We start from the raw sequence: 21783 nt of genomic DNA on the forward strand, positions 1-21783 counted from the left end.
TTACCATTTCCCACACCGCCCAGGAAATGAATTCACCTTCTTCCCTCCAGGGAACGCGTGTAATTACAGGGGGCTCACGCGTAGCCTGTGCCTTCAGAGCAGCGGGTCAGACGTGGTGCATTACATGACTGTTCTGCATTAATCAGGGGGCATGTTCTTACAAGTCACTGCGCCCCTTCCATGTAAATTCCTACAAGTGTCCTTCCCAACGAAGGTTGCCATTTTCAGGAGCAGGCAGTCTGTAATTTTACCAGCCGCTAAGAGTTCTTAGAACAAATCAATTACGTGCGCTGATCTCGGGATGTGTCACCTCTCCTGACAGGTCTGCTTTGGTAACTACTTCTATTCCACATATTATAACCATTCTAGAGCATCTCCTCTTATAACTCCATGTTGTGCCGTTACTCTGTTATTCCTCCTTTGAAATTTATGAATGAATTGACAACTGGGTGTTACCATTCCCCGAGTCAATGTTTCTGGACAGCACTGGTTGGACGACTGCATTGATCTATCAGCACTTAGTTGTCTAATTATGTATACGTTTCTAGGAGGAACAACAGAGGAAGATACTCCAGAATTGTTGTCCAGAATGTCACTGTGGAAGGGTTGTCACTGGCCCTTATGGTCTAGGGCAGGCATGGCCAACCTGTGGCTCTCCAGCTGTTGTAAAACTACTACTCCCACCATGCCCTGCTGCAGGCTGATAGCTGTAGGCAGTCTGAGCATGCTGGGAGTTGTAGTTTTGCAACAGCTGGAGAGCCTCAGGTTGGCCAGTGCCTGGTCTAGGGCAAGGGTCAGCAACCTCCGGCACTACAGCTGAAGTGAAACTACAATTCCCAAGATCTTCCATTTATTTCTATGGGTGTTCCAAGAACTGCCAATCAAATGTGCATGCTGGGAGTAGTAGTTTCACAACAGCTGGGGTGCAGGAGGTTGCTGATACCTTGTCTAGGCACCCAGAGCATGCATCCCCATGTCCAAACAAGCTCCTGGTTTGCTGAATATATAGCGTTATATATAGATTACATCTATATAATATGAGGTACATTGCTGCAGTTTTATATGGGCACCATATGACTTAATTATTAGCACTTTATGGTACACCAGCGCTACATAATTTATAGTAACTTGTAGTCACAGAGTTCCTCTCATTGCCCTCCATGCAGGCTATGTAACTCGGAGATCACAGGCAGCAAGGAGAAGGGTGCCCCCCGCCGCCTAACTAAAATGGCAACAGGGGAGCAGCTGGTCTCATAGAAATGGGCATCTTCAGGTCCCTTGGGCCCACCAGAGGAAATGATTCTGAGAGCCCACCCTCTGTGTATATAGGACCTTGACGCTGGGTTCACACCTGAGCGTTCTGAAAGGAGCGCTCTGTATGCGCGATTGTACCGGCGTTTGCAATCGCGCATACAGAGACAAGCGAAAGCCCATTGTCATGCGTTCCCGAAAGTCTATGTACGGGAACGCGCGACAAGACGCCCCAAAGAAGCTCATGTACTTCTTGGGGCGTCGGGCGTTTTACAGCGCGATCGTACGCGCTGTAAAACGCCCAGGTGAGAACCATTCCCATAGGGAATCATTGGTTTCTCCTCGTTGAGCGTTTTACAGCGCGTAGGAACGCGCTGTAAAACGCTCAGGTGTGAACCCAGCCTAAGGTCTATTTTATTAAGGGTCCCTTATTGTTGAAGCTTCAGCCCACTGGAGGATCTTCGAGCACTGTGGTGGGCCAGTCTGGTGCTAGAATGGGTATGACCACTTATAGGCATTACCGATCGCTAGGTGAACTTAAATGGTTTGTTAAGCCATTTATATTGATGACCTATCCTTCAGGATAGATCATTAATATCTCTGATTGGCGGGGGTCCGACACCCGGCCCCTTCATGATCAGCTATTTGATGAGGAGCCAGCTGCTTCGTGGTCTTTACACTACACGTCGTCTCATGTGGAGCGGCAGCGAAGTGTAATTACAAGTACTCGCTCCATTTAGGTGAATGGCGCGACTACTTGTCTTTACACCGCCGAGACAAAGAGCAGTGTAATGAACGGGAAGCAGCACTCACATGGAGCGCTCCTCAAACAGCTGATCGGCGGGGGTGCCGAGTGTCGCACATCCCTGCACAACCCCTTTAATACATACTAAAACCTAGTCCTCCCCAATAATTTGCAGTAATAATTTGTACCGCCCTGCGCATGCTTCAGGAGACTCCTTCTCTCCTGTTACATAGCACTCTGCTCCTGAATCTCCCTCTTCATTTACTGTCGCAATTAGCTTGAGATTAGTTATTAATGAATGAAAACATTGTTATTAAACATCAGTTAATGAATTCAGCACAGGTAACTGCTGCAGATCATTAAAGAGGATTTCTAGCTATACACTGAACTATGAGCCTGTTCAGATTGTGACAGGTGTCTCTTTTTTAACTCTTGCAGTCTGTACGGCCATCTGAAAAGGGGTTCCCGGTGTCTGAGAACACCTGTAAATGAGACAATACTAGGTGCCTGCAGTCACCACTAGAGGGAGCTTAGGAGCTTACCGTATACTGCTTTATTATTGAGTTCAATGTATGACCAGTATGCAGTTAGCTCCTAAGCTCCCTCTAGTGGCGGCACAGTTTTAGCATTTAAGTATGAGTGGGAGAGATTTGGAGCTCTGTATCTGAAAATCTGAGCTCTAACTGCTATGATGATATATTCATAAATTAACCAGTACAGGATTTTGGAACTCTTTAGATTGTGGTCATTTATTTTAGAGCATAAACCTGGGGTTTATAGAGCAGATGAACCTGTTGGGCATTGGGTTTTTATAAACATGTCAAACGCTTTCCGAACTAAGTGGAAACTCAGGCTTTACACACACCTTTAGACCTGTGACCTTCCACAATAAGCCCTCTTATGTAAAACCAGCTCACGCAACCTTGCAGCTTAATTCTGCATATATTAAAAGGCAGCAGATGGGTTGCTGGGGGGATCTGGGTTTCTCCAAGTATAGAGCAAGTAATTAAATGTATATAGAAGATACTTGAGATGGATTTGGTGCCTGCACAACAAAGTCATAAAATGCAAGAGATATGAGGATACAGTCTCTGGTGTATACTAGTTATGTAAAATTAGCATATATAAAACCCTGTATATGTATGTTATTAATTAAAGCCTCCACCCTGCTTTGATTTATTGATTCATGTCCAAATTATTCTGTAATCTGTCAGAATGTGAATACAAAAAATACAATTTTTACTTGCAATTAAAAGCCTGAGAGGGTAAATAAAAATAGCGTATATTGTATTGGAGCAATGCATTGGTAGTGCAGGGGTTACACAATAGTGGAATGAAACTGGACAAAATAAAGTATTCACACCCCGGTAATAATCATTATAGATAATCACTGTCTACTTATTCTTTGTTTGCTTTGTCCTGTATCCCCCCCCCCCCCCACTTTCCTTTTTCTCATTTGCTGTGTTGCCAGAGGTTAAGCCCCCAGGCAAAGAGTATGCGGAGAGTCTCTGCGCTTATTATGCATCCAGCCAAATGATGGTGGAATACAACAGGATGGAGGAATAGTCTGAGCTTTCACTTCTATCTACAGTATCTGTCTATCTAGATATCTAATCTCTATCGCATGTCTATCTATCTCTTATATATATTTATCTATCTTTCTATCTCTGTCTGTATCTATGTATCTAATGTCTATCTTATGTCTCTCTCCCATATCTAACTATGTATCTCCTATCTATCTATCTAATGTCTCTCTCTCTCATATCTAACTATGTATCTCATATCTATCTATCTATCGTCTATCTCCTGTCTCTCTCTCTCATATCTAACTATGTATCTCGTGTCCGTCTATCTCGTGTCCGTCTATCTCGTGTCCGTCTATCTCGTGTCCGTCTATCTCGTGTCCGTCTATCTCGTGTCAGTCTATCTCGTGTCAGTCTATCTCGTGTCAGTCTCTCGTGTCAGTCTCTCATGTATTTCATATCTATCTTGTGTCCATCTATCTCGTGCCCATCTATCTCGTGCCCATCTCTCATGTCCATCTATCTCATGTCCGTCTCTCATGTCCATCTATCTCATGTCCATCTATCTCATGTCCATCTATCTCATGTCCGTCTATCTCATGTCTGTCTATCTCGTGTCCGTCTCTCGTGTCCGTCTCTCATGTATTTCATATCAATCTATTTATCTCCTATCTATGTATCTCATCTCATATCCATCTCTCTATCATCTTAAAGTGTGCCCCCACCCACCAGATGGCTTCCTGAATCTTGTAACCACCACCTATCTTAGTATTAATTATATAGCAGTTTTATTTAGCCCTATTACAGCTCTGTTAGAATATACTTTATATATGTTGTAGTTAATTGGTCACTCTATGTCAGTATTTTATATGCATGTGAGCTGAACACTGCATAGAATATTATTTTTGCAGTGTATGGGGGATGACAGCAATATATAGCATTGCTACTTTGAAAGGCTTGTTGTACATTTAGAGGACACGCCCAGGAAAATCTAAACATATCATAAGGTTCAAGTCACCAGATGGAGGCCAAAAGAACAGTCCTTTCGGCCTATATAGGGCCCGGTTATGTCAGTTTAATGCAACAAAAAAATAAGTTATGGAGCTGCATAGTGGGCTATTGCCCATAGACTACAGAATAGGGAAGTATAGACAATAAGAAATGTACACCACATTCATCCATCCATGTCGTTAAAACCTATTTCCCCCACTTCAGATTCAGTTCACATAACACTTTTAGCGACTATACCAAGTGAGAAAATAATTGGCTACTTAGATGTGAGTGCTATAGAAAATGATTCCCAAGCAGATGTAAATCAGATGGAGGTGGAATACCTCCTCTGACTGCTGCTGCATAAGTCTCAGTCTTTAATATACACTTGAGACTCGTGTTCATTCATTTTCCTGACCACATGCAGATTCAACATCCCTTTTTTCCCCTTCCCGATTATAAAGTCTTTTTACAACATATAGAATTCTGTCCTTAGGCTCCAGGCGACGGAAGATGAGATTGCTGGCTATGTTTGACCTTACAAATTACAATTTCTGTGATGATTAATTCTGTATTCTATTCTACAGACTTAGTATGGGCATGCATACGATGGTGTTGTAATTCACGTATGACTCGTAAAAGGTGTAAGACCTTATAACAGGAACATCTATTTTCTTTTCACTCATGGGAACATTTTAAACTGGTCATGTTACCCTCAAAAGTGTTGGCTGGTTGAGAAAATCCATTTTCAAAAACACCCTGTTTGGAAATTTTGAGTGAGGGTCCCATATTCAGAAATGTCATCCCTTAGATCCAAGATGGGCTACAAAAGAGATTCATCTCTGGAGGACCCAGCTTGTCCATAGACAGCCCACTGATTTCATTGGGAACTGTGCAATGCTTCATTTTCCCAGCGGAGGCGCTGTCGAGGAATTAAACACTTAGGTTGTGATGTTGAAACATATTAGTTACTGCAACCCCTTTCTAAAACATTGTGGTTGATGTTTATTTCAGGTAAAAGTCATGGTTAGAATCTGTCCTTCTCAAGCAAGTCACGATACATCTGAGTCCATGTCCTTTTTAAAAGTTGACCCACGGAAAAAACAGATTACTCTGCATGATCCGTCTACTTGTGGTCCATCCATGTCAGGCCACAGAAGAGCCACTGTTGCTGCTCCAAAGATGTTTGCCTTCGATTCTGTTTTCCCCCAAGATGCTTCTCAGGTAAGCCAAGACCATCTACAGATGTTACTAAACAACTTTTCAATATTTCGCCTATTTTTTTTATTATTATCTTTTTTGCTTGCATCTCGAGGAGTGTGAATCTGATTATCAAGCAGTCACTCTGAATATTGAAATTGGAAAATTATTCCTTATCCTTGGAAATGATTCCTTATTCCTAATCATGCCATACTTCCTTCCTTTAGCATTATATTCTTCACTATAGGTGCTTCATGTAAATGCAAGAAGTCAATGTTTTTTCAACAATGACTGGCCTTCTTCCAAGGGCAAGGGAGAATGAGTATCACTCTACATGTAAGGGTTTGTTCACATCTCCACTAAGGGTAATGTGGTGTCTTTTTCCAGCATAGGAACAGACGACCGGAGTTATAATTCCAGTCATATCTGGATACCACCAAACACCACCAGATACCTTTTGACTATAATTGGATCTGACCGGGATCCGGCAGCTTTCCGGCATACATGCTGGTTTTCGGCTGGACAAATACTGCTGCATGCAGTAGTATTTATGCAGCTGACTGGAATTATCATATTTGGCATAGCTGCTGGGTACTGCCAGGTCTACCGGATCCCAACTGACTATAATGGGATCTGGTGGTACCTGGCAGTATCCAGCTATTCTGGATATGGTAACTCCAGTAGTCTGTTCCTCTGTCGGAACAGAGTAACAGATTACCTTTAGCAAGATGTGAACCAACCTACTCTAAGCTATCAAAACAATGACTACTGGTACCACCCACTCCTACCATCGAGTGGCTAGAAAACCAATTTGCTACCCTCTCACCATATTTTAGGAGACAGATCGTATCCCCCACCATCTTTTTGACCTAAGATTGTGGAATGGCGAAGCCCTTCAATCTTTCACTCATAGGGAGGAAAAATGGAGACCACCTAAGCTAGGGTCCTCCAACATGATCCGTAGAATCCTATTATAGGCTCAATGACTTATGTTGTTATACTGCTATACTCTGGCAGTGTTCACAAGATGTGCCTTCATTCCACCCCATCATCATACCTACAATGAAAGCCATCTCAGAAGTTCAATGTGCCATTTATATCTTGTATTTGATCTTACTGTAGGCTGAAGTTTGCTCTGGGACTGTTGCAGAAGTGATCCAGTCTGTTGTGAATGGTGCAGATGGGTGCATATTTTGCTTCGGTCATGTCAAGCTTGGTAAGCTCCCAGATTTGTTACAGTTAATTATATGTCAGTCTGTTAATTACATGCTGTCGGTATCTGGTTCGGCGAACATAGTGAATGCAAATAGGTTTAGCTTTCAATTAGTTATAAAACTCGCTTCAATTAATTTCTTCAGCAGTGTTATGAAATCAGTTGAAAAATTTCAAAATTCCAACCACTGTCTATCATCTTCTTAAAGGGAACCTGTCACCAGGATTTTGAGTATAGAGCTGAGGACATGGGTTGCTAGATGGCCGCTAGCACATCCGCAATACCCAGTCCCCATAGCTCTGTGTGCTTTTATTGTGTAAAAAAAACCTATTTAATACATATGCAAATTAACATAAGAGTCATATCTTGTGTGACCAGAGAAGAGTCATATTTTCAAGCTCTGACTCATCTCAGGTTAATTTGCATATGTATCAAATCGGTTTTCATACACAATAAAAGCACACAGAGCTATGGGGACTGGATATTGCGGATGTGCAAGTGGCCATCTAGCAACCCATGTCCTCAGCTTTATACCCAAAATCCCGGTGACAGGTTCCCTTTAATATTACATTAGGCTGTGTCTTGTACTCCTATCATTATAGTCATAGTGCACACTGAAAGACAAATCTTGTTGCTTCTTGAAAAATCTTAATAGATTCTCGGAAAGAAAATGATTCCAGATTTGCTGGGAATCGGCCATGATATTTTTAGCTCGCAGTTGGAGATCTGTATGAGAATGAAGATGATTCCATTGTCATCTAATGGCGCTTTCTTTTTAGGTAAGACATATACGATGATTGGCAAAGATGCTTCTACACAAAGCCTCGGCATTATACCCTGTGCAATCTCCTGGCTTTTCAAACTAATCAACGAGAGGAGAGAGAAGACTGGAACTCGCTTCTCAATCCGTGTGTCTGCTGTCGAAATCTTTGGCAAAGATGAAAACCTTAAGGATTTATTAGCCGAAGTAGCCAGTGGTAGCCTTCAAGACGGTCAGTCCCCTGGGGTGTATCTCAGAGAAGATCCAATCTGTGGAACTCAGGTATAACAACGTTCCATGGATTATTTATTTACACATTTTATTTCCAAATCTCCGACTTTGTTTCGAATCTCTTTCTTTTTAGCTATTATAGACCCGATGAAACTCTCTCTTACCTAAAAGCCAGAATCCCTTGTCCCTAGCCATCCATATTTGTTTTCCTGATTGCCCCAGAGAGTTCAGCAGTTGAGAAAGAAAGTGCACCCTTATCCTAATTAAGTGATTTTTTTGCTGTGTGTTTTCAGCTTCAAAACCAGAGCGAGCTGAGAGCCCCGACGGCAGAAAAAGCTGCTCACTTCCTTGATGCTGCCATTGCTGCAAGAAGCACCAGTAAGGTGGATTGTGATGAAGAAGAGAGGAGGAACTCGCATATGCTTTTCACCCTTCATATATATCAGTATCGTATGGAAAAAAGTGGAAAAGGAGGAAGTACGTATATATTAGAATTATGTCTCATTGGATTGCAAAGTTACATTAAAATGACAGCAATGGCCCAGTGCTCCCTTATCCATGGAGTGGATTGCTGATCCAATAGGAATTAATTAACCCATGGGTAATGTTCCCTCTAAGCCTCTGGAAAAGAAGTGTTGCCCAAGATTAGTAAAACATGTCTTTCTTCTCAAAACAGTGCCACACCTGTCTGTGGGTTGTTTCTGGTATTGCAGCTCAGCTTCATTAAAGTACATAAGGTTGAGATGCAATACTGAACAGGCCCTGTTTTTGAAAAACCTTGACAACCTCCTTTGAACACTATTGTAATGAGGTCCAGGAGCCCTATAGCAGCTCTACCGGACTGCGGGGTTTGGAATTTTTAACTATATCATTTCCAGGTGTACAGCTTGGAGGGAACAGTGCCTATGGGTTTGTGCTATTATGTGTCATAATCCTTAATTTTTAACCTGGGTTTCTCCAGGATCTTATAACTAACCGTAAACTTCCTATATGTTAACTCCCTGTTAAATCAGGCTCTGCCATTGCCAGGGGAGCCTTAAAGGAAGGTGGCCCAGGGGAAGTCCAGGATTTCAAAAATATGGCTCCTTTCTTCTGAAAACAGCACTACCCCTACAGATTGCAGCCCATTGACTCCCATGGAGCTGCAATACCAAATGCAACCCATGAACGGGGAAGTGCTGTTTTTGGGAAGAAAGCAACCATGTTTTTCTAATCCTGACATCCTCTCTAAGTTTCCCTATAGTAGGCCTTGATCGAGGGTCACTTCTGAACCTTGTCCTGATTTTCATGCTTTCTGAAAAACCTCATAGACTTGTATTACAATGTCCAATGGGATCAGGCCAGCACCAGGCGAGGACCATTTTGATTTTTGATAGTTTCTCCAGATTATAATTATATCATCTGCAAATTTAGAACAAATGTGGATCTTGTATTAAGAAGAAATACATTTGGGTTGTGTTACAGGTGCACAAAAATATTAATATTATTAACAGGTTCACGGAGAACAATAGTGCTTCCTACTGTGAACAGTAGAAACGCAGGTTCCCGAAGGTTTATGTGTACTGGGGGAATACAGAAATGGAAGGAAGTGGCTGTAGGTTTAAATAATAGCTGAGCTTTGTAAGGTTGTAAAGTATGGAAAGGTCAAGTGCTGCACTTCCCTCCAGAGATACTGAGCAGCACACATTTGATGGCAGCAGAATCTTTACATCATTATTGCAGTAAATTCTTTGGCTTCAACGTTGCATAGAGATTTGTGAGAAAAATACATCTTGTGTAGTTAACATAGATACAGTAAAAATCCTTATGTTTCATGATCAATATGGTATTTTTTTTTAATAGTGTCAGGTGGACGCAGCAGATTGCACCTTATTGACCTTGGAAGTTGTGAAAAAGTGTTGAGTAAAAGTCGTGATGGGGGAGGAGGCCTCTGTCTGTCTCTGAATGCTCTTGGTAACGTCATATTAGCCCTGGTGAACGGTGCCAAGCATATCCCATACAGGTTAGTCCAGTGTACTCATTGTCTGCTGTAGTCTCTGGCTGTATGTAGTATGCAAAATGTATTATATGAATAGATCATGCTATGTTATTGGGTATTATGATTCAGTTGGACCCCACCGAGCTTAGGTTGATGTCCCATCATGGTGGGAATTCGTATTTCAACATCAGTGTTAACATCACATATGGTGCCCAAAGTTCCCCCACTGATCCATAGTCTCTACTTAAGAGAAGTAAACATACGGCAGTGCAGAAAAGTTGGAATGGAACCCCTAGTCTACCACTGATTCCCCTCTGTTCATGATATAAAGAACTTACAATTTATTTTGACCACTCCATCCATCTTTTTTCCATTCCTTGTTCTCCCAATGGGCTGCATTCATTTTCCTTCACTCTACTTCTGTTCTTTCTTCGGAAATGTGTTGCAAGTAGAGGGGGCATCCTGAGTGGGCAACCCCTCAACATGACAGCATATAGAAATGGGTTGTCTTAAGGTGACCCCTTTAGAAGAACACCCCAGGCAAAACAATTAAAGAGAGGGAGACTTGCTTATCAAAATGCTGTGTAACCCATTTATTAAGGGTTTTAGAAACTTTTTGCGCCCACTAGACACTTTGTAAAGTGTCTACAAAAGGGGGCATTGTTACGTGGATTTGTTATGCGCCACATTTTTAGATGCAAAATAATAATGTAAAATAAGATAGCCGAGAACTGGTATAAGGAAGGGAAAAAGAGTCTAATTTCTAGATAGTTAGATGCACCACTGTGATAAATTTGGCACATCTTCTGTCGTGTTCATGCTGTGTAAATTTTACACAGTATTCACATATCTACCCTATATAATATTCTTAGTGCAGAACCTGAGGGGATCTAAAACGCCGGTCTTAATAAAGCCCCTGCACTAGTGGTGGATCGAAGAAGGTATGAAGAGGTGCCGGCCTTTACATAATTTAGGCGTATCCAATGCCGCTTCTGAACATAAGACAGCTTTCTAGCTGACTTACATTTAGACAGGGGTAGAAAATTATAAATGAGTTGGGCCTACCAGCCCGTCCCCTTCTGCGCCTACTTTTTTAGACCTGGTGTGAGTGAGGAGAAGTAGCAAATTTGGTACAACATCTGCGGCTGAGATAGCCTAATATAAGAGTATAAAATGAAAGGACGCTGGACCTTGTAGGTTGAACGTTTGGACAGCACGAGGCGCACTTTCACAACCGGTTGTTTAGCAATTTTCAGTTTATTTGTAGACAACACGTTTCGGGGTGCTACTGACCCCTTTATCAAGTCTGAAACTGATTAGCAGCGCTGATAGAACAGCTGGTGTGCGGCAGCACGTGGAGGACGCCGACTGCCGCACACCAGCCGTGCCATCAGCGCTGCTAATCAGTTTCAGACTTGATAAAGGGGTCAGTAGCACCCTGAAACGCATTGTCTACAAATAAACAGAAAATTGCTAAACAACCGGTTGTGAAAGTGCGCCTCTTGCTGTCCACACGTTTGACCTACAAGGTCCAGCGTCCTTTCTTTTTCTACTGTCTGACCCGAGTGGTGGGGTGGCTTCCGCCCAAGGTGATTGGGACAAATCCAGGCTGCACCAACCGTCAACTATCTCTACTTGGCCTTCATGTGGTTGCGCGAAACCCAATAGGTGAGCAAACAATTTTTCTAATTATGCATATTTCACTTATCAGACATACTCACCCTATGAGTGCCTTTCTCTATCCTTTGGCCGCTATTTGCTGTAATATAAGCGTATGTCAGTATAATTAATGACCCCCTAAATCCCTATGGACAACTTAATGGAACTCTCCGGGCAAAATGCAAACATTGGGGCAGGTTTTTTCATCCTATAGATGGCATAAACTTAGGCTGTGTAGATATGCACCAAATTTATTACAGGGACTCAGGCAGGATGGTAAATACGGTGCAGGGATAGACATGGTTGTCTAACTTTACACCACTTATTGGTTGAATTAGTTTCTGACAGAGTTTAATGTCAGAATTGTGATTTGATTTTGGTGCTAATTGGTGCACAGTAGACCATGCCTCTTTCCTGGGAAGCCATCCCCTTTATTGGGCTAGGAGCAGATCATTTCTTTTAACCTAGATGCGCCATATTGTCTAGTCTAACTTTAGACCACCTATTTACTGGCTTAGTATGCCTCAAGAAACACCCCCTTCTCATGAAAACACAACTCCTTTCACCAAGCCTCTCCCCCTTATCAAACGAGTCTCAAAAGTGTCAGAATGAGTCTAAAACAGGTGATAAATGTGGTGCAAAGCATGCACATCAGTTTTTTGGCGCATTTTGAATAAATAAATAAAAATCTACCCACTTTTTTTTAATGCTACTGCTGTTTTTCATGCCATTTTTTTTTTTTAAACGAGAAGTGGATCCAGCAAGAAAAGAAAGGTGCCATTCCTCAATTTATAACGTCTGTTCCTTTACTTATGACTTTGGCTAAAAAAAAAAATACTGTGGCATTTTTCCAAAGAATATTCTGTGTGTGAAACCACCCTAAATCAAGCACTATAAGAGATGCTGCTTATTCTGAACTAATTTGTGATATGATTGAACTTGTAAACCTGCTGAGTACCCCCGTTCCTCGAGTGCCCAGAGCTGCTCTCCATCCATATCATGATTAGCACTGACTAACGGTTTCATTCCTTGAATTGTTTGCAAATTCTGGTGTCAGAAATGGAAATAATTAATCCCTTAGTTGCCAGCGAGGGTATTAACCAAGTTGCCTTGAAGTTTATTGCAGACTGGACAGGTTAAATTACAACTCGCTGTCATTTATAGCATTGCAGACAGCTGGTATTTTTAATGTAATCCTTTTACTTGCTTGTTGGCATGCCCTTACAATACTGAAATAACAAAAGGAATGTCTCCAAATGCCCAGCGCAGAATTTTAATTCGCCTTTCCCCTTGTTAAATAGGGACAGCAAATTAACCATGCTCCTGAGGGAATCTCTGGGGAATATTAACTGCAGAACAACGATGATTGCCCAGATCTCAGACTCTCCGTCAAATTACCCAGAATCCTTGGCCACCGTTCAGCTCGCTTCAAGGATTCATCGACTGAAAAAGAAAAAATCCAAGGTTAGTCTGTTCTCCCTCTTGTACTTCATGTAGGAAATATATTAGTTAAAGTATAAATCATCTTCTGCATAAAAACTGGAAAAAAATGGCATGCTCCATCACTTGATTTTTAGGAGACAATATTTCCATACATATGCCATCTGATGGAGCCTGTATGGCACCCAATGGAGTCTGTGCAACTGTGTACTAGGGAGTGATACAGTAGCCATGCAATGTCACTCACACTCTGTCGTGTGTGTTGGTCCTAATCGATAGAACATTTTCTCTTCTGCAAGTACCATCACAGAAGCATACATTTCAAGCCACCTTGTGCTTCACCCATATCAAAAGAGGTGCTACATTATTTGCTGGTTAATTTCTTAATATATCTTTACAATTTTCTTATGCATGATTGACTGTCACTGCAAAATACATCAGTGGGTTATAGCAAGAGATGGATAAGCCATTTGCAGTACTTGTTTGGATGGGGTTCAGCAATGGTTAGAAGAAGCAAGTCATTAGACCTAAGATATGTTTTTTTTAGTCTCCTGGGTAAGAAGTAGTGGGTGATACTAAGACCTGCAGCTGTCACATTCTAAGCATACTGCCCTTTTCTTGATTTTTTTTTTTAGTATGCATCCAGCTCATCTGGAGGAGAAAGCTCTTGTGAAGAAGGCAGAGTGAGGAGACCACACCACATGAGACCCTTTCATCCAAGGACAGTTGTACTTGACCCTGATTTTCCTGCACTTGGAATGCACAGTGATCCGGATTATTCTTCTAGCAGCGAGCAGTCATGTGACACAGTCATCTACGTTGGTCCAAATGGAGCGGTTTTATCTGACCAAGATCTGACTGATAATGAAGGTCCTCCAGAGTTTGTCCCTATTATTCCTTCGCTTCTCAAGAGAAGGAGCAAAGATAATTTATCTATTCTCCGGAGTTCTGATAATCACTTGAAATGCAACACATTTGCAGAGCTACAAGAAAGACTTGAGTGTATTGATGGCAGTGAAAATCCTACCAGGTTCCTCCATGAAGAACTTGCCTCAACAGCTCTTATCACAAAAGCCATGAACTGCCAGGAAAATATACCTCCTTTGTCACAACAAGAGAATCTGCCACAGTCACCCAGGAAAGGAGAGAGTAATAACATTTCATCTGCTTTTCCATATAATTGTTCAGGATTGGAAACAACTTCACCTCAACTTACACATGAGCACCCTCAACAACATGCCAAAGCTGAAACTGCACGTACGGACTATGTCTCAGATGGAGATCAGTTGACAATCACAGAGAGACAAAAAAGCCCATTACCAAGTAATGGCAAATGCAAGGAACAACCAAAACTATCTACTGATCCATCAGTGAGAGAGAAAAGCCTCCTTACAAAAAGACCTCTCCCAAGTCCTGCACCACCACCTCCTCAAATGAACTCTCAAGTGAGCTTAGATTCAGGTAGTGGTGTCAGGACGCCACCTGTCGGAATGAGCAGATTAATGAACCAGGAAAAGCACAATTTACTAGGCAGCACATTCCCGGTTATGAAAAGCACCCCTAAACAGCCTGGCCCAGTTGAGGTACGCAGATTTTGCTCAGCAGTGAAAGGAAAGGGATTTGATCGCGATATCGTAACCACAACAGTAACACTGCAGAAGCCTGTTGAGCTTAATGGAGAAGATGAACTTGTGTTCACTGTTGTTGAAGAACTGTCCATAGGTGGCATTCTTGATAAAGGTAGACCATCCAGCATCATTAGCTTTAACAGTGACTGTTCTCTGCAGGCCCTTGCTTCTGGATCTAGACCAGTCAGTATTATAAGCAGTATTAATGATGAGTTTGATGCCTACACCTCACAGATAACCACCTCCTCTGGTGTCAATATTGATATTGTGGTTCCCTTATCAGAGGATCAATGCACAATCAGCAGCCGACGCTCTTCTATAAGCTCATGGCTGAGTGAAGTGAGTATCTGTACAATTAAGAGCGATGGAGCACAGGCTTACGACACTTTAATTCCACACTTATCTCATAAAAGTGATGAAATTGTGGATTGTTTGGATTCAGACAACACAAACACTCATATTGGCAAGAGTCTAAAAAATTCTCTAAATGATAGTGGGTTTTGCTTTTCTGAAATGGACAATGACAGTATCAGTTCCAGTCCCATGTGTACTAGCAATGAAAAGAGCCTTAAGACCTCTGAGCTAACCAAAGCTATGCCAACTGCTCAACAAGCAACTAGCCAACTTAGAGCTTGTAGCACCTGGGGCACAATTTCAGTAGAAACGATCCATTCTAGTCTTCCTCGGAAAAATAAGTCTACCTCAAGCACAACCCATGCTAATGCATTGACATGCAAAGAAGGCATGTTTGAAGACCCATGGACAGTGCGACAGGATAATTCCTTAGAAGGAAGGACTGAAAACCAGACTCTTTCTGCAAAACCATCCACTTTGGTTACTGACAATCAGTTTAAACAAAGCTCAAAACTTGCACAAACCAGTATGCCTAAGGCTGTAAAATCCCAAACAACACTGGGATGTTCACAACGGGTGGTAGATGGCTGTGAAATGGATCCTAAACCTTCCACTAAAAAGAACGAGCCCCTCACAAAAGTGCCACAACTAAGGAGAGGTGCCACAACATTAGGTGTAGTAACAAACTACAGTTCCCAAAGTGAGCACGGGATCAAAGGATCCTCTGATGCTGTGTTTTCCGATAGCAGTTTAAAGTTGTCAGGATCTAAAAAAGCTTTACCTCAGAAGACAAGTATGTTGCCAAGACCAGGTGGGACTGGACCTCCAGCTCCTCCTGTAAGAAAGTCAAGTTTAGATCATAAAAGTAATCCTCTTCACTCCAATAGTCTTGGCAGGTTAGAAGGATCAGATTATAGCAGATCAACTTTAAATTTAGAAGAAGATCCTGAAACACAACTTGGCAGCAAAACTGCTAAAAGCGACCATTCACTGCCCAAAGCAGTATCCAGCTTAAAGAGTAAATCCAACAAATCGGAATCTGTTCAGCGCTATGGTAGCCACATGTCCCTGGAAAGATGTGATAGTCTTACATCTGTTGGCTCAAGAACAAGTGGGAATCGAGATAACAGCAGTGTCAGTAATGTCAATAAGGTGGGACGTACAGTGCCTCGGCTTGGCAATCCACCTGTATCATCTAATGCAATTACTTCACCACCCTCATGCACCTCCTCCACCAAAAGCAACCAGGCTAAAAGTTCTCTTTCCCAGAAAGCTACAACAAGTTTAGGCAAAAACCGCAGCCTTTCAACCAATGGATCAAAACAACTTAGTTCTTCTGTAAAGTCTCTTAATCAATCAAGTGGTAAATGCTCTGGAATACCTCCTAGTGGAAAAACAGGTTCGAGGTTAGTGCCGAGTGCTAATGGCAAACCTGCGAGAGGAACAATTATGGGCACCAAACAAGCATTAAGGGCTGCCAACAACCGTGTCAATGAGTTGGCATCTGGTGGTACTAGCAAAATTGGGAACTTTCGAGGGTCAACGGATTCTGATAGTGGAAATGATAGTGGTATTAACCTTAGTGATGAAAAAACTCAGGCTCCTGTTCTACCTTCACCTTATAGTAAAATAACAGCTCCAAGGCGTCCCCAGAGGTACAGCAGTGGGCATGGCAGTGACAACAGCAGTGTTTTAAGTGGAGAGCTGCCCCCTGCAATGGGAAGGACAGCCCTCTTCTATCACAGTGGTAGCAGTGGATATGAGAGCATGATTCGGGATAGTGAAGCCACCGGAAGTGCATCCTCAGCCCATGACTCAATGAGTGAAAGTGGAATGTCATCTTCTGGACGACTGAGGAGTTTAAAGTCCCCAAAGAAAAGAGGTAATTTTTTGCTTTACATTCATAACCATACTTACTTTTTTCAAATGATATACTGTATGATTTTTGCTAATTTGATTGATTTACTTGTGTGCCTGTCAAATATGATCTAATGGCATTAGACTATGCTTAATTGGACTATCGGTTACTCAGGCCTTAAAGAGTTGGATTTTTTTGTTTTATAGGACTTCAGCGTAGGAGGCTTATACCCACACCTCTCCCAGAGGCTTCAACAGTTGGCAGAAAGAATAACGTCACTGGCCAATGGGTCGACCTCCCACCTTTGCCTGGCACTTTAAAAGAACCATTTGAGATCAAGGTTTATGAGATTGATGACGTGGAACGGCTCCAGAGACACAAGCGTGAAGAGCCAGAGGTCAGGATGTGTCATATTTTAAATGTTATCATTTATAAAAAAAATTCAGACTAAAGAAATACTATTTTAGGGAGCTCTGCATCAATAGAGTCGGACCCTCATGTTTTAGCCAAATTGAAAAGCAGCTACAAAGAGCAACTACAAAAAATGTTAAAGGACTGTCTCTCACACAGACAGCCCACTGAGTTCATTAGGAACTATGTAATACTTCATTTCCCCTGCGGAGGCACTGTAGGGAAATTTAACAGGTTTCCACAGAAGTGCGACACCCTGTCTGACAACCTGTAATCATCTTTCCATAGTGTGACCCGTCTAATAAAATAAAAATATTCACGAAGGCAACCTATTTAAAATGATATAACTTAGTAATCACATCATATTTTTATAGGGAAATAAATTTAGTTTCATTGATTGTACCTCCATACATGGTTTAGCCATATGTCATTTACCTTTGAAATTATGCAAATATGTCTAACTAGTCTAAAATTAAATAGATATTAGCACCATATCTAAAAATGGGAAACTAGTATCTAGTGCATGTGAATGTGATTGACAGTTTAAGTGGCTGCTAAGCCCTTGGTTGGTTCATGTGTGCCAGCTGTGCCATTTCAAGTGGTAGAATATTAACATAGATGTGTTAATAATATCATAAGATCATAAGATTCTGATGCCCACACCCAGGCAACTACTCAGATTAACAAGATGTTTGTATTAAAATGATTTTCAGGTTTAGAAAACCCATCCTAAAATTATCCTATTATGGTATTATATGGGGGGGCCCTCATTCAGGACACTATCATTTGCCTGGAGGAGAGAGTAGCTAAAAAGAATCTCTCTTGTTGGAGGACCCGGCACATCCAAGCATTGGGAGCCCATTGAGTTCACAATGTGTAATGCCTCATTTCCCCTGTGGTGGCACTGCAGGGGAAGTAAATACATCCTGTCAGGTTCTCACACAGATTACTAATCGCTTTGGATCCCAGCAGTAGGAAAACCTCTGATCTAGATATTTTTGGTGGACTCTTCTAAAGAAAAAGTCTAAAAAGTAAATAAAAATCAAAGTACGGTACATAACAATGTTTCTAACAAAGCTAGACCCTGTACCTCACATAGATCCAGAGATCTCCCCATTTATTGCTCTTCTAGGATCTCTTCAAGCTGGCAGCTCATAGTGTGTATCCTTTCTCAGGGGGCATGTCCTTCCTGCTGCAGCTCTCTCCTTATCACAGCTCAGGGAGTGTATGCTCTCTCCCGATCACAGTTCAGGGGGCATGCCTTTTCTGCTGCAGCTCTCTCCCTGTAAACAGTAAATATGGCTGATGTCATTGGAAGGGTGGAACTGTGTATGTGCGACCATCTCACAATGTGGTCATGAACATTACTATACAGATTAAACACTAGGGGGTGCCGTTATAATGAAATAAAGATAATATCTCACAACTGAAGCATTTTTGTAAAATGCAAATGACAAAAGATCTACTTTATTCCATTTAATGGTGGCACAACCCCTTTAGGTATATAGGTTACTGGACAGAATTACATTGACTCCTATCATTTTATAGGAATGTGCATTTTACTACTTTCGGAAATATGACTAATGCTTTTCATATTTTTATTTTAGCTTTTCCAGGATATGGAAAAGGTAAGAACTTGAAATGTGTTCAATTTCCGATCTGTCTGTGAAAATTTTTAGTTTTTTATACCTATATGTATATTTTATTTCCTAATTGCCTGTTACTCCCAAAAAACAACTCCCTAAAAGTAAATTTGCAGGAATCATTTTTTGTCTTTCTATTAATTTAGTACACATTTCAATATTGAATTCCAGTATTGTATAACTGGAGCTTAATTAACTTGGTTTTTATTTGTCCCATAGTTAATTAGTGAATTAGAATAAATGGCCTAATGAAACAAATTGATGAAATATGAAAGGAAATGCAAAATCATCCACTATGTAATTGCATTGGCTACAGATGCTCCAAAATGCAACTTGTTTTATTTAAACATTTTTCAACCACAAGAATTTTTGTTAATTAGCAAGCAGTGATTTCACGGATTTCAGAAGCGTTTGTTTTTGATACTTATTGCACACATATTGCTAAGGTCAACCAGAATGTAAAAAAAAAAATATTTGCCCTAGTGATCACTACTTTATAAAAAATTTCTCCTGTGCTGATAACATATTTTATCTGTTTTCTTAAGGGTCTAATGTACTTCAACACCAAACTGAAGGTTGCGGAAAGACGTCAACAGAGAATTAAAGATGTGAAGGCAAAATACGAGATGTTGAAAGACGAGTTGGAGGAAACAAAAGCCCGATTAATGATGGATCCCAACAAGTGGAGAGGAGAATGTGAGTATTGATGGTCAGTGAGCGCACATGTGGTGATGATAATGAAATGTAGTGAAATGCTGCTTTTGTAAGTTTAAGGGCTCATGCACACATCACAAAACATAGATACCAGCCGTGTGCCTTTTACATTTTTTGGAATAGTACTTTCAGTCCTTTGTTAGAACTGCCTATTCTTATCCGCAAAACGGACAATTATAGGACATGTTCTATTTAAAATTTGAGGCCACAAAATGGGTCCGCATCTTTTGCGGCCCCATTGAAATGAATGGGTCCGCATCCAATCTGCAAAAAATGCATATCGTATGCGGACCAAAACTACGGTCGTTTGCATCAGCCCTTATAGGTAATATCCAGGATTTTTATAGTGATGACCTATCATCAGTTTAGGCCATCAGCAATATCAGATTGGACGGGGGTCGGTCACTCTACACAACCTCCAATTAGTTTTTTCCTTTTAGCTCCACAGCTCCGTCCATTGTGCAGCAGGCGGAGCTGGTAACTGCAACGCGGCTTCCATTGAAGTGAATGTGAACAGTGATGCAGTTACCAGCTCCGTCCGCTACACAATGGACAGAGCTGATCCTCTGTTCCTTCCAACCAAAATACAATAAATGTATAGGAGGCGCCTGAATGGCACAGTGGTCAAGCATGTTCTCCGACAATCCATTTAAAGTCTATGACACTAACCAAAGTTGCCAAGCAAGAAAATTGTAAAACTTTTTGCAAAAAGTTTTACAATCACTTTTTAACCAATATCTATTTGGTTTGGTCACTTGAAAGCAATATATGTACATTATCTAAAATGTATTTTTAGGTTTCATCATTACAGTAGCCTTTTATACTAATGCTCTTATTTTTCCACATTCTTGACCAACAGTTGAAGTGGACCCAGACCTCGACAGCGAGTCTCAGGAGTACCTAGAGGCACTGGAACAAGTCACAGAGGACCTGGAGCTCTGTGTAAACATATGCAAATCTCACGTCATGATGGTGACCTGCTTTGACATCGGAATGATCGCGGATCAGCAAGATAGTGGAAGAGAAGTGGAAGTTTGAAGAACCTGAAGAAAGCTCAAGTTGAAGACAATAATGGACATAATAAAGTTGATTTGGAAATGTCTCTGCATTGTGCATTGAAACAAAATGTGTATCGGAATGTGAAATTGTAAAAAATTGGAAAGAATGTTACTGGATTGATACCGATGATGAATTGTAATAACTTGAATGAATACGGTGCCTCTAGACCATGCATCGGCGACTCATGGTTCTCTGCAGAGACCTGCCGCCAGGGGTGGACATGAAAAGCAGAAGGTTCCTATGCAAGAAACCAAGCTGTCACAGTGTTAGTACAGTGCCCCCTTCAGGTTCTTTGTCTCCACAGCAGCGCATAAATACCAGTGCAGTCAAGCCCCCTTCACAAGGGTGTTTCCTGTATACAAATATAGCTAGCATTGAGCTAAACGGGAGCTGTATAAATCTGTATGCATTGAGCTCCCCCTAGTGGTGACTGCAGAGTTTTATAATTTAGCTCTATGGGGGAGAAGGAAAGGATATATATTAAAGGAGTAAAAACTTAGTGTTTTGATATGATGGTGCACCCCCTTACTTATAGGACCCTTGCCTACTACAACCTACTGGAACCTGGAATCCCCCCCCTGGTATTACATTTATGCCTCATTCAGATTAGTCTACTTTCACACTCGCGTTTTGGATTTCCGTTTGCGAGATCCGTTTAGGGCTCTCACAAGCAGTCCAAACGGATCCGTTTTGCCCTAATGCATTCTGAATGCAAAAGGATCCGCTCAGAATGCAGCAGTTCAGTCTCCATTCCGCTTTGGAGACGGACACCAAAACTTTGCTTGCAGCATTTTGGTGTCCGTCTGATGAAACTGAGCCAAATGGATCTGTCCTGGCACACAATGTAAGTCAATGGGGACGGATCCGTTTTCACTGACACAATCTGGCACAATAAAAAACGGATCCGTCCTCCATTGACTTTCAATGGTGTTTAAGACGGATCCGTCTTGGCTATATTAAAGATAATACAAACGGATGCAAACGGTCGTATTATCTGAACGGATCCGTCCGCACAAAACTGTGACTGTGAAAATGGCCTAAGCTTATTTTACCCCTGCTAACTATCTCTATTTTGGATCCTAAACTTTCAGTCCTGTTGAACCAAACTTACAACACCATATGCATC

General features: G+C 41.6%; 1 protein-coding gene across 1 annotated transcript in view; it reads left to right on the top strand.

The window, feature by feature from the left end:
* Positions 1 to 21387, top strand: part of KIF26A (kinesin family member 26A) — a 124976-nt gene extending 103589 nt beyond the window's left edge. The window contains 11 exon segments of the mRNA XM_044272396.1: positions 5524 to 5733; positions 6832 to 6925; positions 7702 to 7964; positions 8207 to 8390; positions 9756 to 9915; positions 12852 to 13014; positions 13626 to 16854; positions 17037 to 17227; positions 18849 to 18869; positions 19430 to 19580; positions 20458 to 21387. Of these exon segments, the coding sequence (XP_044128331.1) occupies positions 5524 to 5733; positions 6832 to 6925; positions 7702 to 7964; positions 8207 to 8390; positions 9756 to 9915; positions 12852 to 13014; positions 13626 to 16854; positions 17037 to 17227; positions 18849 to 18869; positions 19430 to 19580; positions 20458 to 20636 (4845 nt within the window). The 3' untranslated portion in view covers positions 20637 to 21387.
* The last annotated feature ends 396 nt before the right edge of the window (positions 21388 to 21783 follow it).

The sequence above is a fragment of the Bufo gargarizans genome, chromosome 11 (genome assembly GCF_014858855.1).
Source record: "Bufo gargarizans isolate SCDJY-AF-19 chromosome 11, ASM1485885v1, whole genome shotgun sequence".
In the NCBI taxonomy this organism is placed as follows: domain Eukaryota; kingdom Metazoa; phylum Chordata; class Amphibia; order Anura; family Bufonidae; genus Bufo; species Bufo gargarizans.